The 19,044-nt window shown below is 37.1% G+C and overlaps 2 protein-coding genes across 2 annotated transcripts; both read right to left on the bottom strand.

The window, feature by feature from the left end:
- Positions 1-581: 581 nt before the first annotated feature.
- On the bottom strand, positions 582-1,331 carry LOC149175920 (F-box/kelch-repeat protein At5g15710-like). Its single transcript, XM_089421286.1, has one exon. The coding sequence runs from the start codon at positions 1,329-1,331 to the stop codon at positions 582-584; it is 750 nt and encodes a 249-aa protein (XP_089277412.1).
- An 8,310-nt stretch (positions 1,332-9,641) lies between these two features.
- LOC149175919 (F-box only protein 6-like) lies at positions 9,642-10,811 on the bottom strand. The gene has a single exon (XM_089421285.1). It carries the CDS (start codon positions 10,809-10,811, stop codon positions 9,642-9,644), a length of 1,170 nt encoding a protein of 389 aa, XP_089277411.1.
- Positions 10,812-19,044: the final 8,233 nt, after the last annotated feature.

The raw sequence follows: 19,044 nt of genomic DNA, 5'->3' as shown, positions 1-19,044 counted from the left end.
TTATATAACGAAAACTCCACTTATCTCATGGATGTGAAGTCAAAGAAACATAACATGACTTATCTGATACGGCAAACATGACTTAGGTCAAGGAAAACACGACTTATTTCATGGATTTATATAAAGAAAACATGACTTGTAACATGGATTTATATAACGAAAACATGACTAATCTCGCGGATGTCGAATAAATATAGCATGACTTATGTCACAAATCTGGAATAACATGTCTATCTAATTTAGAATAATAGATTTAATGAAAACTTACGTTAATAAATGCAATTAAACATATCTAACAAATTCACAATCTAGTACCATTTGAAGTGATTGAGCTGGTACAAAGGCTCAATATGCTCTAGACTTAACCGTCAAACTAAATTTTTTTCCATATTTAATAAAATATGCAATGAACGTCAAACTAATTTTTTCCCCTATTGAATAAAATATGCAATGAACTTGAAATTTAATTTTGTATGAAAATTTGGTTCCAATCTCTAACCACAGTGAAGCAAAAATAAAAGGAACCTGATTTCAGAAACATACCACACTCAAACTAAAGCATATTCATACTCTGCCATCTTTCACCCGACGGTCATGCTAGGTCTCGGTTCAAATGCCAAAAGACTTTGACGGTTCCATTGGCGTGTTGGACACTGTGGAAGCCGACTCCATGACTTGTTGCAGGTATTATACGCAAATACCCAACCTAAGGTTGGCTTCCCAAACACTGATTTGAAGCAAGCCCACGTCTCACCCACACCTATGCACTCGAAGCAAACCAAGGGCCCCGTAAAATCTTCTTGGTATAACGACGGAGGCATCCTGGTTATCTCCTTCCAGGAAGAGGAGCCGAGCCAGTGATCTATTTCAAGCTCCCAAATTGTAATGGTGACCGCATCTTGGACGGCTATGCACGCTGCCACCAGAATCCGCGGCCTGCAGATGATTAGGCGACCCATCTTTGAATTGCTGAGTAGTTTAGGTAACGGTACAAAAAACACAGACGGCACAGCGGATGGCGCACTAATACTGAAACCCAAAATCGCCATGACCCGCTCCATAGGTTGCATGGCCAAACAATAAAAGGTACCGTCCAAGAAAACCATATCATGATTTATAACAAACTCGCTTCCAAGACGTGTCGCTCTCCATGAATTAGTACATGATTCGTAGATTTCCACTACTGATCCTTTCCCGTCATTAAACATCGGAGTACCCACAGCCGCAACTTTGTAGCAGTTCTCCTGGTTATTGTTGCAGTCATTGCCGCTCTGCCCAATACCTTTGACCACATGGATGTCCTTTATGAATAACATGCGGGGAAGTTTCATGCACGCCCGACTGTAAGGGTTGTATACATATGTACGACAACCGCCTCCATTAGGGAGCTTGTCTAGCAACAAGAGACCAGTTGCCGATCCACATAGAAAGACTTCAAATCTGATTGGTTCCCTAGATATGGAGAAACAATGCTTCCAAGTCTTCCGGTAAAAACAATAGGCCATGCAAGGAGTAGTAGAGAATATATCACACACAATTAGCCAGGGCTCCTTGTTTACGGGCGTCTTCGCCCATATATCCCTTATGAATTTGTTGGAAAGTAAGGCATTCCATTCCTTACATACACAACTAAACTTGTAAATGCTTTCCACAGATAGCCTACTCAATATCTCCAATTGCAAATCCTTCTGTAGCTTATCCCATAAACCCTCAGCTAAACTTGGAGCACTCCTTATAATCCGTTTTTTCCATTTCTACTACTAATACTCAGTTTCCCTTTTTTCCCTTTCTTTATAGGATATTGATAAAGGTTTTGAACTGATTTAAAGGAAACCTAAAGGTATGTGCGAATCTCTAGAACACAAAATTTATGTTGTTCACTCACTACATGCAAGACACTTGGGAACAATGACATCCCTAAACTTCTTTCTATTTGTGGGTAAATTGTTTATATACATGACGCAATCCCAATAAAATCTCATTGTAATTTAATAGTGTTGGTTTGTAACTATTCGATAAAAAAATTATTAGCTTAACATGCAAATGGAACTAATACAAAAAGTTAAGAGGATATTCGCATTAACTATGGAATGTCACAATTTTAATATATATATATATATATATATATATATATTTAAATGTATAGTATTGAAGTTGCAGTGATTATTATAAAAAAACAATATATATAATTATAAATTTATAATTAATTTATGGGATTTTTATGTATATGTATTTTATTATAAAATGTTATGATAATTAAAATATTGCATGGATCATTTAAAGTTAATAATTTATTAATAAAAAATAATAATAATTAGATTTTTTTATATATAGATCATTTAAATATTTATTTGAGAAATATAATAATTATAATTATGGATATAATGAACTAATATATATAATTATAAATTTAAAATTAGTTTATGGAATTTTTATGTACATGCATTTTATGATATTTATATTATAAATACTAACTGGAAGTTATATTAATTAAAATATTACAAGAACCATTTAAATTTGATAATTAAAAAAAATAAATTCTTTATATATAGATCATCTAAATATTTATATGAAAAATATAATAATTATAATTATGGATATAATGAACCAATATATATAATTATAAATTTATAATTAGTTTATGGAATTTTTATGCATATACACTTTATGATATCTATATTATAAATATTAATAAAAAGTTATAATAATTAAAATATCACAAGAGGGAGAAAGGGCCTCCCTGGAGAACGAGGCTTGGACAATGGCGACCCTCTGATACGGAACGGAATGGCCTAAGCGGGATCACGTTTGCGGGTACGGGGTACTACAGCCGCCGACACCTGGCTTGCAGCTACCCCTGACAGTTCCTTAGTACCCGATCTCGAGTTTTCTATGCCTCAAAACCATAAAATATTTTGCTTCCAGCCGGGTCATTTTCATTGTCGTTTTCATTGTTTAGGGTTTTGTTTGTTTAAGGAAGGTTGCGCACAGGTCGCTCTCACCCTCCTCTTCCCCGACGGTTATGCGACTATTTCTCCCTAGCTCCAGTATTGGTATACTCTTACCGGGGCTTTCGTATTTGTCTAATTCTGTTCCCATTGTTGTCGGTGTCGGTATTCCATCGGCCAGTTGGTTCCGAGGTGGTTAGCCATCTTTTAGTGTAGCTGTCATTATGGACGTTGACAAGGTGGATTATTTGGAGGATCCTCTAGAGGAAGGCTCCATCTGGCGCTCCACATTTGCAGCTATTGAAGGTATGTATAGCAAAGGTCTCTCTGGTAATTTTGTTGATTTCCCTCAGTCCTTTGGTCCTGTTCACTTTGCCTCTATTCTGCCGGAAGAACCCTCAACTTGGTCGCCTTTCTCTATGTTGTCCCTGGTGACCCTGGGTTTTCTCTCGAACTGCTTTCACCCTTCTCCGGATATCATGGGTCCATCTGTGCCGTCGGGCCTCTCGTATGCACCTCTGTCAGGAGCCCCGCCTGAAGTCCCCCCGCCAGTCGCCCCCCTCCCATCCTCTACACACTCCATCCCCTCGGGTAGCTTTTCCTCTGTTCCCCTCCTCTCTGAAGTTGTTCCTGACATTCCCTTTGACCCTAACCCTAACCCCCCACCCGAAGCTCTGGAAGAGGCGAGGGTTTTTGTAAACACTAGCAGCCCGCCCTCCCGTTCCTTGAAGAAACATAGGTGTTTCAAATCTTGGCCTGCAAAAGTTATTCTTCGGCTAGAGGAGGACATTCAGTGGGGGGATGCGATGGAGTATGCGGACAAAGTTTTGGTTGGTCGAATTAGAGGAAGGAACTATTCTGCAGCCAAGCTGAAATCATGGGCCATGGAGATCTGGGGACAACACTTGGCTGATATCCCTTTCGTCCGCGGATGGTTTTCTTTACGCTTTGCAAGGGCCGACCATACAAGATGGGTTCTCTCTTCTTTCTGGCATCTTGAGAACGCGTCTGTGCTCCTCAAGCATTGGACGCCTCTCTTCGACCCAGAGACTGAGCAAATTGGGGTCGGCCTAGTTTGGATTAGGTTCCCTGGTCTGCCTCTATAGTATTGGTCAGAGGACATTTTTCAGAAAATTGGGAATTCCCTGGGCACTTACATGGAGTTTGACAAATCATATCAGACCATGGGAATGATGGCCTATGCAAGAATCCTTGTGCACCTAGATACCAAAGGAGGTCTTTAGGAATTTATCACCATACAATGGAGATCCTTCTCGCAGAAATAGTCCCTGGATTACGAAGGTATCCCCTATCGCTGCAAAATGTGTCATCAGGTGGGTCATATCTACAAGGCTTGCCCCTCCTAAAGAAGCATAAGCAAGCCTCACAAGAGCAAGAACAAGTACTGCCAGCTGAACAACCTCCTCTTTAGGCAGTGGAGACCCAGATGGTGGAGCAGAACAAGAAATCAGATACAATGGAAGCACCGCTTGCACCAGCACTGAAGAAGAGAGGCAATAACCCTATTCGACCTCCCTCCCCTCCTCTGACGTGCTCCAAGGCTGCAAAAGGCAACGTCTTCTCTTTGGGTATGTCTCTATTTTCTAGTGTCTCAGCATCTCAACATTCTGCATCCTTTTTATTGCTCTCTTCCCAGTTTCCCCCGTAGGTTTTGGTTTCCCCTCCCCCTCTCCCCTCTGGCCCTGTTCTGGGCCCCCGGATTCCCCCCCTTCCCTAATGGTTAGGACAATCCTATATGTCTTGCTCCCTCCCAGTGCCTCTTCCTATTTACACTTCTTGTTCCCTCTCCTCTACCCTGATCCCTTCTCTTCCGCCTCCCTCCCCCTTGGTTAACTCTGTCCCGAGGTACTCTACTGCTCCAAAACCAAGGAGAGAGAGCCAGATGTAGTAGGCTTTGATGTGGATTCTCCCCTGGTTTCACCTAGACCAAGGAAGGGCAGATCTTCCAACCTTCACAAGACGATTGCACAAGCTGGTGACGAGGTTGTCTAGGGTAAGAAGAAAGCCATTAAAAGGGTTCTTAGAGCAAAGGATACCCTCCCCCCTCCCCCTCCATGAAGCTTTTATCTTTCAATTATAGAGGATTGGATAGCCTAGAGAAAAAATTAGCCCTGAAGCGACTATTTCTGTCTGAAATGGTCAATGTGATTTTCTTACAAGAAACCTTAAGTATGGTAGATTCGATCATTCCCCTTCTGAAATCTTGGTTGATAGACTGGACCTTCCATGCTCTGGATGCCTATGGACGATCTAGGGGGGTCGCTATAGGGTTCAGGAACAGGACTATTGAAATAAGGAACATCTAGGGTGGTGGGAATTCATCGGAGCTGATATCTTCTCCAAGGATTTGGAGGACGAGATAAGGGTTATCAATGTCTATGGCCCCTATCAAAATAGAGATATTTTTTAGAGAAGGCTTTTTAGCACCTCTCTCTTCTAGGTAGACAATGTGATCCTTGGCGGGGATATAAACTTCTCTTTGGGATTCATGGAATCATGGGGCCATATGGCTCAGATATACCCGCTATCTGAAGTTTTTGTGCAAATACTAGTGGATTATCACTGGATCAACATCCCATCTGCTAAGATCCAACACACTTGGAAAAACAATCACACTGGACGCCAAAGTTTGGCTAGGAAACTGGACCGATTCCTTATTAAGGAGGCCTTCCATGCCAGACACTCCCAATCCAGGTAATGGGTAGGAAATGGAGGAATCTCAAACCATTGGCCTATTTTCCTGGAATTAGATGACAGATCCCACAAGATCTCAGCTCCTTACAAATTCAATTCAACCTGGCTAAGGAACGCCACCTATATCAAGTTGGTCACCAAGTTCTGGCAATCCCATCCAATCTCAGAGGAGGAAAATCCTACAAAAGGTTTTGTCGGTAATCTCAAGGACCTAAAGGGGTTATCTAGAGAATGGGCGCACAAGAAGAGGAAGCAGGAGGACACTAACTTAAAACAAGCAGAACAGGCCATCTCAGATCTTGAATAACAATCGGAGGGTACTTTTACCTCTCCGAAGCAAAAAGAGCAGTGTGCTCTCCTAATAAAACAAAGATCCCAAATTCTTAAGGACAAAGAAGAAATTTGGTGCCTCAGGAGCAGAGTGACCTGGCTAAAGGAAGGAAATGAAAACACAAATTTTTACCATCGTTTTGCTAATGGGCAAAAGACTATTAATACCATTTGGGAGCTCCAGAATGATCAGGGACAAAAGGTTAATACCTCCAGAGAGTTGGCATCCTTAGCCAACTCTCATTTCAAAAGCATATATTCGGCCCCTGGAGAGGCCAACATTCTGGAGATCATGCGCACAACGGAATTCTTCCCTCTGTTTTTTGAGTTGGAGGAAGTGGAGGAACTATCCAAGGAGGTAACCTTCAGGGAATTAGAAGCCGCCATCAAAGGATTTCAATGGGATAAGAGCCTTGGGCCTGATGGTTGGACCATAGAATTCTACCTTGCCTTTTTCGACATCCTGGGCCATGACCTACTCAAGGTGGTGGAGAACTGTCGCCTCTCTGGAAGGATGTCTCTAGCTATCAAGTCCACTTTCATTGCACTCATTCCCAAATCTGACAAGCCCTCCTCTTTTAATGATTTCTGCCCCATCTCGCTGTGCAACTGCCTTTACAAGATAATGGCCGAAATCATAGCAAACAGGCTCAAGCCCATCCTCTCGGCTCACATTTCCCGCGAGCAATTTGCCTTCCTTCAGCACCACCAAATCCATGAAGCTGTGGGAATTGCACAAGAACTTCTTCACTCAGTGCACATAAGGAACCTAAAAGGTATGATCCCAAAGGTGGACTTATCTAAGGCTATTGATAGAGAAAATTGTCTTTATATTCGACTGCTACTTACACACCTGGGCTTCCCTTACATATACATCAAATGGATCATGAGTTGTATTACCAATGTCTCATACAATTTTCTTCTCAATGGTGCTCCTACTCCTTTTTTCTCGGTTGAGAGGGGCCTAAGGCAGGGATGCCCTCTCTCTCCCCTGCCATTCCTTCTCGTCATGGAAGGCCTTTGTTATGAAACCAGCTCACAAAAAGATAGAAAAGATAGATCAAAGCCTTTTTATTTAGCCTCTTCGAGGGGGAAACCTCCTTTACATTACATAAATGAACAATTCTTGGATGATTCAAATGACAAGACCTCCTTTCTATATATAGGAGACTAAGGGGTCATAATATAATCTGAGCCGACATAACAATAATAATGTAAGGGCACAATAATAACAATAGTGGGTCTCTATGGAGCACAATAGTAACAATATGGGGACTACATGGGTACAACAATATAATAAGGGGGTTGTACTAATAACAATAAGGGGTTACACTAGTAGTATAGGGGCCTAGCATGCCCTTCTCCTTCAAAAAGTGTTGTCCTCAACACTTGAGTAGTTCTTGATGGTTCTGTATAAAATTCTTGTCCTCCCATGTGGAATCTTCAGTCGCTAAGTTCTTCCACTTGATGAGATACTCTGAAATTGATCGATTTCGTAGCTGTTGGGTTCTTGTTTCTATGAATGCTATAGGTTCCAATATGATTTTTCCTTCCCCTTCAAGTTCTAGCAATATTGTTTGAATTGGGATCTTCTGCAACTTTTGAATGAGTGGCCACACTTCTTCGTCCTTCTTCCATTCATCCCTTGCTTCGTTTATCCAATCTAGTCTGATAATAGAAATAGAAAAAAAACAATGCTTCCACATTCATCCTTTCTTGAGAGTGCATCTGCAACAAAAAATTCCTTCCCTTTTCTGTAGATGATGTCAAAGTCATAACCCAACATATTTGTGACCCATTTTTTATGTTATTCTAATGATAATATTTGTTCTAAAATGTATTTAAGACTATCATGATGCATTTTTACCTTGAAGTGTCTTCCCATTGGGTAAGGTCGCCATTTCTTAAGTGCATGTAGTATTGCCAACATTTCCTTCTCATAAATAGCTTGCTTGAGATGTAACCGTAAAAATACCCAATCACCTACATCAAAACATTTTTCACTGCGATGTTGACCCACTTGTTTTTTCATTCGATTCTGCACCAAAGTGGTGTTATCCTTTAAAAGTGAGTTAAATAATATATGTTAAAAAAGGAGGTAATGAAAACTTTAAGCATGGAAATTCATCTAAACTTTATTATGGAGACTCTTAATTTGTAAATAAGGATTCCAAAATTTTATTTTGATTATCAATAATTATTAAGTGAAAGGTAGGCTTTTAATCTCCATGTAATATTCTAGAATAATTTTAATGGTAGTTAGATATTAATGGTTGAGATTTATCTTAAAAATAATTATATCATATCTATTGACTAAATAAAAAAATGTCATATGAACATGTGTCATGTTTATGATGTTATGGTTTTGAGGGCATTCGGTATTTGTAAGTCATAATATTACACTACAATGGTATAACAAAACCTATCCATAGTAAAGTTGGGTAAATCTCTATGGCTAACCATCTTGCTAAATATCTTTTAATTGATTTTTTATAATTAGTAATAATAATAATAATTTAAAATAAAGCTATATATATATATATATATATATATATATATATATATATATATATCTATATATATATATATATATATATATATATATATATATATATTTTATTTGGCAATGTGAGATGTATCATGGGGTGTCTTCTTTCTTATTACAGGTTAGTATCACGGGGTGTCTTGTTGCTTATTACAAGTTGATGACTAATAGTGTTTATCATCCTTTTAAGTTAAATAATTGCATTAGTTAAATTGAAAAAAAAAAAAACATCTTTATCTTTATAAAAAAAAATCAATTTTTTGTTTCTAATCTTTAAAGTTAAGTCCCCTATCATCAATTTACTAATTATCAATAATTAAATTAAAATTTTAAAAACCCTATTATAAAATTCACTATCTAAATTATAAATTATTTTATTATTAATAAAAGAAACCTAACAAACAAAAAAACAAGAATATGCGTATGAGTAGCTCCTCGCAAACATTACTTAGCTCTAAGAACACATGACTTGTCTAATGAATTTATATAAAGAAAACTTGACTTATCTCTTGGATGTCAAATAAATATAATATGACTTATCTCACGAATCTTGAATAACCCGTTTATCTGATAAGGTAAACATGACTTATCTCATGGATATCGCAAACATGACTGGTCTCATGCATTTATATAACGAAAACTTGACTTATCTCATGGATGTGATGTCAAAGAAATATAACATGACTTAGGTCAAGGAAAACACGACTTATTTCATGGATTTATATAAAGAAAACATGACTTGTAACATGGATTTATATAACGAAAACATGACTTATGTCACAAATCTGGAATAACATGTCTATCTAATTTAGAATAATAGATTTAATTAAAACTTGCGTTAATAAATGCAATTAAACATAGCTAACACATTCACAATTTAGTACCATTCGAAGTGATTCAGCTGGTACAAATGCTCAATATGCTCTAGACTTAACCGTCAAACTAATTTTTTCCCATATTGAATAAAATATGCAATGAACTTGAAATTTAATTTTATATGAAAATTTGGCTCCAATTTCTAACCACAGTGAAGCAAAAATAAAAGGAACCTGATTTCAGAAACATACCACTCAAACTAAAGCATATTGATACTGTGCCATCTTTCACCCGACGGCCATGCTAGGTCTCGGTTCAAATGCCAAAAGACTTTGACGGTTCCATTGGCGTGTTGGACACTGTGGAAGCCGACTCCATGACTTGTTGCAGGTATTATACGCAAATACCCAACCTGAGGTTGGCTTCCCAAACACTGATTTGAAGCAAGCCCACGTCTCACCCACACCTACGCACTCGAAGCAAACCAAGGGCCCCGTAAAATCTTCTTGGTATAACGACGGAGGCATCCTGGTTATCTCCTTCCAGGAAGAGGAGCCAAGCCGGTGATCTATTTCAAGCTCCCAAATTGTAATGGTGACCACATCTTGGAAAGCTATGCACGCTGCCACCAGAATGCGCGGCCTGCAGATGATTAGGCGACCCATCTGTGAATTGCTGAGTAATTTTGGTAACGGTACAAAAAACACAGACGGCACAGCGGATGGTGCACTAATACTGAAACCCAAAATCGCCATGACCCGCTCCATAGGTTGCATGGCCAAACAATAAAAGGTACCGTCCAAGAAAACCAAATCATGATTTATAACAAACTCGCTTGCAAGACGTGTCGCTCTCCATGACTTGGTACACGATTCGTAGATTTCCACTACTGATCCTTTACCGTCATTAAACATCGCAGTACCCACAGCCGCAACTTTGTAGCAGTTCTCCAGGTTATTGTTGCAGTCATTGCCACTCTGCCCAATACCTTTGGCCACATGGATGTCCTTTATGAATAACATGCGGGGAAGTTTGATGCACGCCCGGCTGTAAGGGTTGTATACATATGTACGACAACCGCCTCCACGGGGGAGCTTGTCTAGCAACAAGAGACCAGTTGCCGATCCACATAGAAAGACTTCAAATCTTATTGGTTCCCTAGATATGGAGAAACAATGCTTCCAAGTCCTCCGGTAAAAACAATAGGCCATACAAGGAGCAGTAGAGAATACATCACACACGATTAGCCAGGGCTCCTTGTTTACGGGCGTCTTCGCCCATATATCCCTTATGAATTTGTTGGAAAATAAGGCATTCCATTCCTTACATACACAACTAAACTTGTAAATGCTTTCCACAGGTAACCTACCCAATATCTCCAATTGCAAATCCTTCTGTAGCTTATCCCATAAACCCTCAGCTAAAGTTGAGCACTCCTTATAATCCGTTCCTTCCATTTCTACTACTAATACTCAGTTTCCCTTTTTTCCCTTTCTTTATAGGATATTGATAAAGGCTATGAACTGATTTAAAGGAAACCTAAAAGTATGTGTGAATCTCTAGAACACAAAATTTATATTGTTCACTCACTACATGCAAGACACTTGGGAACAATGACATCCCTAAACTTCTTTCTATTCGTGGGTAAATTGTTTATATACATGACGCAATCCCGATAAAATCTCATTGTACTCTAACAGTGACGATTTGTAACTATTCGATAATAAAATTATCATGCAAATGGAACTAATACAAAAAGCTAAGAGGATATTCGCATTTACTATGGAATGTCACCATTTTAATATATATATGAATTCTATAATATTGAAGTTGCAGTGATTATTATAAAAAAAACAATATATAATTATAACTTTATAATTAATTTATGGATTTTTATGTATATGCATTTCATTATAAAATGTTATAATGATTAAAATATGACAAGGATCATTTAAATTTAATAATTTATTAATAAATAATAATAATAATTAGATTTTTATATATAGATAATTTAAATATTTATCTGAGAAATATAATAATTATAATTATGGATATAATGAACCAATATATATAATTATAAATTTATAATTAGTTTATGGAATTTGTATGCATATGCATTTTATGATATTTATATTATAAATACTAATCGAAAGTTATAATAATCAAAAAATCACAAGAACCATTTAAATTTAATAATTAAAAAAATAAATAGATTGTTTATATATAGATTATTTAAATATTTATATGAAAAATATAATAATTATAATTATGGATATAATTAACCAATATATATAATTATAAAGTTATAATTAGTTTATGGAATTTTTGTACATATGCATTTTATAATATTTATATTATAAATACTAACAGAAAGTTATAATAATTAAAATATCACAAGAACCATTTAAATTTAATAATTAAAAAAATAAATAAATTGTTTATATATAGATCATTTAAATATTTATATGAAAAATATAATAATTATAGTTATGGATATAATGAACCAATATATATAATTATAAATTTATAATTAGTTTATAGAATTTTTATGCATATGCACTTTAAGATATTTATATTATAAATACTAATAAAAAGTTATAATAATTAAAATATTACAAGAAGTTATAATAATTAAAATATCACAAGCATCATTTCAATTTAATAATTTATTAATAAAATTATATTGATGTTACAATTTATAGTTTATAAATATTAATAAAAAATAATAATTATTAGATTTTTTTTTATGTATAGATCATTTATATAAGAAATATAATAATTATAATTATGGATATAATGCTGGAATTGTTATTATTATTATAAAGGGAAAAAATATTTTTATAGTAATTATAAGTATATATTGAATACATGCATATGTCATTTGTAACATATATATAGGATATGAATTTTAAAGTTGTAATTATTATTATGAATTAGAAAAATTATAATTATATATATATATATAAACAAAAAATTATTGAGTCTAGAAAAACTTTTTAGTTTAATATGGTAGAGATGTTAAAAAAAAATAAACATAAAATTAATAATTATATTTACTAGTCTAAATTTAATTTAAGTTCATACAACTTAAAAGAATATTCATATTGACACAATTTTATATCTTGTAAATATCTCTATATAATTATAATATATTTTTAAAGTGGATTATAATTATAATAGATTTTATATAATTATCTAAAAATATATTGTAACACCCCTTTAGATATTATGAATTTGTGAGTTACTTGCATTTATTTTTTAATGTTTAAGAAAAAAGACTTATAGGGTAAGTGGAAACTTAATGTGAATTTTGGACAATTAAACTTGTGATTATGTTTATTTCTAAAAATATATTTATATGCAAATAATAAAAAAAGGAATCTTGGAATTCACGAGAGAGAATCTTAAAAAAAAAAAAAAACACACTCTTTTACTATATAGTTACAAAAATAATTACTTTTTTTCATTTGAGATAAAAAAATAATCTCAAAAGAGGGAAGCAAAAGAAGGAAATCGAGGAAATTTGGAGGCGACCAAAGGAAAGGAATGAAAACTAGAAGGGAGGACACTGCCATGAGGTAGCAAGTGGAAGCCTCAAGACCATTATCAATTCTAGGTTTTGGTAAATGTGGACAGGAGTTTGAAGAGAAACCTAGCAGTTCAATCCTTGCAAGTTCCGAAACAAACCTCCATCAACCTTACCTCGCTGAAGGTTCAAGCAAACTAACCTCACTGGAGGAACCATAATAAAATTCACATCCAAAGGGGAAGACGAGTCTACCTGGCAAGATTGCAACAGAGTGCTCATGGGGCATCTTCCTTTCAAATGAGCGATAAAGCCTCGGTAAAACCCGGTAGTTTTCCTTATCTCCTTGTATCAAAGTGTGACTATAGGATCAAAACCCTACCTGACCAATGGTGGGAATTATTCCAAGCGTGATCCGTAGAATCCTCTATAATTTCACCATGTCCTATGTATTGTGGGACAGTTGGTCCCACTCGACACCAGTGGGATGAGGATTGATTATGTAATAGTTGCTTTCATTATATTAATACAAATCAATAATCCATCTCAGAAAAAAGGTGTAAAAAGAACTCATATAACCAACATAATGTTACTATACACATTGCATTCATTTAGTAACAGCAAAATATTTTGTTTATTGGACTTCGTATTTATGTTTCATTGAACTTCACGTCATGAATACCTTGAAGGGTCCCAAAATTATATGGTTCATAATAAATTTGCTATTGTAAGTAATATATATATATATATATATATATATATATATATATATATATATATTTGTGGATATAATTTTTGAATTTGTAGTTTTTTTTTTTTTTAAATTCGGGTATATTATATTCATTCCAAAATACAGAAGGAGTAGGGCTTCCCAGTACAAAAAGGTTGAAGCAATCAAGGGAGATGGAGAGACAAAAATCCCCGACCCTTCCTTTTCAATTGTTACATTAACTTCAAAAGATATTAACTTACCAACTGCATTTAACTTGAAAGATCTAACAAATCGCTGAAGAAGCAGAATACATTTACATAGCATCGATATTTATGATTGAAAGTAAAAATCCGAGAGTGGGGAATAATTTCTATTGATTTGAAAGGAGAGTCATAGCGAGCCATGAGTAAGTATTCCTCTTAGTCTTTGTTGACTGACTTTTCCTTAGTCTTCTGGATCTTACTTCCACAACCCAAAGTATTTGAGCATTCTCCTGGTTTTTTAGCAACCAACTCTTGTAGCACACTGATTGCATATTCCAAATGAGCACATTTGTTGTTGAGTTGCTCGAATTGTTTTTTGTACTCATTGCACTGATGATAGAGATACGCAATACATTTTTTTCCTTTGTCCTGCCACTGAATATGCATGGATCGAATCTGGTCCAGATCAACCTTGAGGGACTTACAGTGAGGGAAATATTGAGTCTTAGGAAACGGATTAGTGGGATCCATGACGAAGGAAGCAGGGAATAGAGGGAGATGAGGAGAACGAAGAGGCGAGGAATTGGCGTTGTAGGGGAAGAAGAAAGGAAATGTTGGAGAGAAGAGTGAGGGCAGCACAAGGAAATGAAGGTGAATAAGGGAAGAAATGGGAAGGGAGAGTCAAATGAGAAGCCTGATGGTCTAAGGAGGAATGATTACAATGGTATTGATAAGGGAAAATGGAAGAGGAATTGGATCAAGGGGGATCCATATCCGCTTTGAGATGGGATCTATGGTAGGCGAGGAGATTAGAGGGACAAGGTTGTTGACAATACAGCGAAGGTACGAGAGTTGAGAGATATATTTTCTGAACATGTGATAAACAAGCGAGAGAGGGGAAGGATGGGAAGAATTAGGGGATGACTTTGGAGGGGATCTCATTATTTATTTTTACTTCTCCGTGGGGTCAGACACAAACATTATTTGGGTGCTTGTCAACCAACTTATTGTTCTCTCTTAGAACGTGAAAGAAGGAAACATTTCCTAAGTTTTTTAACTGATGTTGGATTATGGTAGTAATTTGACCGAGATTGGCATTTTTTGGCTTTGTATTCTTAATCATTTGTTGAATTAGGATTGAGGAGTCCCCAATGATTACTAGGTTCATATAATTTTTGTTGCTTAGGGTTTTGGATCCTAGTAGAAACCAATACACTTCTATTGATCCAGGTGGATATTGGTGGCCACCCTCCTATTCCACTTAGACCCCCAACACTGTCTCTTTTAGTTTTTCAGTTTCCTTAATTGTAGCACAATTTACTATTTTTAGTAGTTTTTTAAGTCCTGAACTTCCGAAGCTGTTTTGAGGACCTACATGGCGTTTTTAGGGGAACAGAGACACTAAAAATTTCCCAAAATTGTTAGCATCTATGTTTTCAGCCTATTCTTCGAGATATTCAAAACGAGGTATTACGATAGCCAAACGGAGATCATATGCCAAAGTTATGACCCCGGTAAATTGATGTACCAATTTACCCAAACGGGGCCAACAGTTGTGGCGCTTCATCTCCTAGGGATATGTTTCTGGATGTTTAAGGTTTTTTGTTGTTTCTCAATAATAAATAGGCCTTGGAGCATCATTGTAACATAGTTCAGAGGCTTGTAGCCGCCACATCTCTTCTCAAAGATAAGCTACCATCGTTCGAGTTAGTCTTATTTCTATTATGTTTGTAAGCATATTTTAGTATTTGATATTAATGAAATGAATTGTTATTTATGCTGCATATTTTTATTTATGGTTATATCTGTAATTTGTTTCGCTCCTGTTTAAATTTGGATAAGTGGTATCAGAGTGGTCTGCTCTTTCTTTGTTTTTCTTTGCATGCCCCCAACGAGGTCGGGTTATAAGGAGTTAGGGCTTGAACTAGCCAAATCTTTGCAAGACCAGCTTCACAAAACCCGATGGCCTCCCATAGGGGAAGAAAATAAATATGAGGGGGCAAGATATCCTTTCAAAATCTTGTTTGAAGAAGCCCTTGAGCAACAGAGGAATGCAACGATGGACAACTTTGCCCAGATCCTTTAGCGGCTACCCAAGGGTGATGAATCTGCTTCCAACAGCTATGCTGGAAGTGCCACACCCTTTAAGGTACAAGTTAAATTTGACATTCCCATATTTGAGGGTTAGATAGATGCAAACACCGTAGATAACTGGTTAAATTTGCTAGAAGGATATTTTTCTATTCATGCTTTTTCCAACCGGGAAAGATTACTTTTTCTCTTCTCAAATCCACCCCCACCTCAAGGACTAGTGGGAAACTTACTGTGAGCAGAAGGATGAAAGTACATCCTCACTATTTTTATCACACCCACTTGGGATTCGTTCCGGGAAGCCATCAAGGATAAGTACTACCCTGTCGGGAGATATGAGGATAAATACATAAAGTAGACCACACTGCGACAAGGAAGGGACTAAGATGTGCCGGAGTTTACCAATGTTTTTCATACCCTTCGCACAAAGTTGGGTATCAAGGATTCTAAGAAATATTTGGTACTCAAGTACTGCGACTGCCTGCACAGGTACATCCAGAATGAGATGGAGTTATTAGACATCTCCTCGCTTAACACGGTGTACCGATACCCTGTCAAGATTGAGTAGAAGCTTAAACAAAAAAAGCAATACTTTGGATCTGTGAATCTGAAGCAAGGGAAAGGTGGTCCCAAATCATAGAGTAAAGGGCAAGGCCAAGGCGAGGACACCCAGGAGAACTCGTTGAAGCCGTAAGAAAATAACAACACCATGAAGACAAATAAGGACATGGGAAAGTAGTATGAGTTCCATAAGAGATCCACTCACAACACAAGTGAATGTCGGGTCAAGCAGTCACTAGTGGTTGAGCTGAAGGCTTCTGAGTCTGAAACATGTTCCTACTTTGAGTCAGAACCCGACAAGGGGAATGACAAAGGGAAGCAGATCATTGACTAGGAGCCCAGTGCCACTGTGGCGACCACCAAGATCTAGAAAATAGAGCCTGAAGATCCAGAAGAGGGGGGGTGCCTATTCCACTCACAGATGTGGGTGAAGTATTCTCCACTATAGTTCATTGTCAACAGCGGGAGCCAAAAGAACCTCATTTAGTAGAGGTTGTGAAGCAGTTGGTCATACCAACTACAACACATCCATAACAATATACCAATGGATGGCTTCACCAAGGACGAGATCTCCATGTCAGCCAGCAGTGTCGGCTTCCCTACAACATCAAGCCCTTCATAGATGAGGTATCGTGTGATGTTGATCCTCTTGAATTTTGTGATGTATTATTAGGAAAACCATAATTATGGAAGCAACATGTTGTATATTAGTCTAGACCTCACTCTTTTATTATTTCTTTGGGTACTAAGTAATACAGGATACCGAAGGTAGCCCCACCTACCACAATCTCTTTGATCTCTGCTAAGCAATGCAGTAAGGTCATCTTCGAGACTGGGAATTTTTTTTTCTTTTTTATTCACTCTCAAAGTAAGGGAAAGGTCATAGCCATATCCATGGCCCCTGGGAAGGGTTCCTCCAAGTAGAAGAAGCAGGTCGATACAATCATGAAAGAATACAGGGACATATTCTCCTCACCCATAGGGGTACCCTTGCATTGTTAGGTCAAGAATTCAATTGATCTGACTCCGAGAGCACCTCTACCCAACAAGCTAATATATCACCACTCCATCCTAGAAAATTAAGAGATCAAGTGGCAAATCTAGGAATTACTATAGAAATGGCACATCCGACCAAGTTCCTCGCCTCGTGGGAACCCAATTGTACTTGTACAGAAGAAGGATGGGACCTGCAGGCTCTGCATTGATTATTGGGCACTAAAAGAAATCACTCTTGTAAACAAGTATCCAATCCCACGGAATGATGACCTATTGGACCAACTCAAGGGGGCCAAGTATTTCAACAAGATCAATGTAAAGTTTGGTTATCACTAGGTTCCAATAGAGTCCACAGATGTATGGAAGACCGCCTTAAATCCAAGGAAGGCCTTTTTGAATGGTTGGTTATGCCCTTCAGGTTGAGAAATTCCCCTACTAATTTATGAGGCTAATGGATGACATGTTGCGGCCCTTAACCAACTCGTACATGATGGTTTATCTGGATGACATCCTCATCTTCAACAAGAGTTGGAAAGAACACTTGCAACACATTTGACAAGTCCTACAAACTCTTCGGCAACACAAACTATGTGCCAAATTGGAGAAATGCACCATTCGCATGAGCTAGGTCCCATACTTGGGTTACATCATCAATGAGCATGGTGTGCATGAGGACACAACCAAGATCCAAGTCATTTGGGATTGGCTAGCCCCGACCACTCTAACAAATGTTCGCATCTTTCTAGGCCTTGCAAATTTCTATTGGAGGTTCATGTTGGGATTCTCCCATATCACTTCACCTTTGACTTAGATTACTAAGGGCAGGGAAAAAGAAATGTTTTCTTGGTTTGCATTGGTACTCACACTACCAAACATACAACAACCATTTGAAATCAAGACAAATGCCTCAAACTATGCTATTGGTGCAATCCTCACCCAGCACAGGCATCTAATGGCCTATCATAGCGAGACACTTTTTGATACAATTTGGAAGTACCCCACCTATGATAAAAAGATGTATTCCATCATGCATGATTGCTAACACTGGAAGTACTATATTCTGAGGAAGGAGATGGTCATTGACACCGATCACCAACGTTATGCAACTTGGTCACAAAATAGAAGAAAAGATAGATCAACGACTTCACAATCAACCTCTTTGAGGGGGTAACCTCCTTTACATTACAAAAATGAACAATTCTTCGATGTTACAAATGACAAGACCTCCTTTCTATATATAGGAGTCTAAGGGGTCACAATACAGTCAAGCCGACATAACAATAATAATGTAAGGGCACAACAATAACAATAGTAGGCTTCTATGGGGCACAATAATAACAATATGGGAACAACATGGGCACAACAATAACAACAAGGGGCTACAATGATAATAATAATAAGGGAATACACTAGTATTATAGGGGTCTAACATGCCCCTCTCCTTCTGGAAAATGTTGTCCTCAACACTTGAGTAGTTATGGATGCTTCTGCATAAAATTCTCATCCTCCCATGTGGAATCTTCAATGGGTAAGTTCTTCTTCTTGATGAGATACTCTGAAATTGATCGATTTTGTAGCTGTCGAGTTCTTGTTTCTGTGAC

The sequence above is a fragment of the Pinus tabuliformis genome, chromosome 4_1 (assembly GCF_031772625.1).
Source record: "Pinus tabuliformis cultivar Carrire ecotype Pingquan chromosome 4_1, CPIR1, whole genome shotgun sequence".
In the NCBI taxonomy this organism is placed as follows: domain Eukaryota; kingdom Viridiplantae; phylum Streptophyta; class Pinopsida; order Pinales; family Pinaceae; genus Pinus; species Pinus tabuliformis.
Note: the sequence above shows the minus strand (reverse complement) of the source record. Positions and strands in the feature narration are given on the sequence as shown.

Excerpts from the sequence above, each read along its gene's own strand:
- LOC149175920 (XM_089421286.1), bottom strand. The coding sequence starts at position 1,331 with ATGAAACTTCCCCGCATGTTATTCATAAAGGACATCCATGTGGTCAAA.
- LOC149175919 (XM_089421285.1), bottom strand. The coding sequence starts at position 10,811 with ATGGAAGGAACGGATTATAAGGAGTGCTCAACTTTAGCTGAGGGTTTA.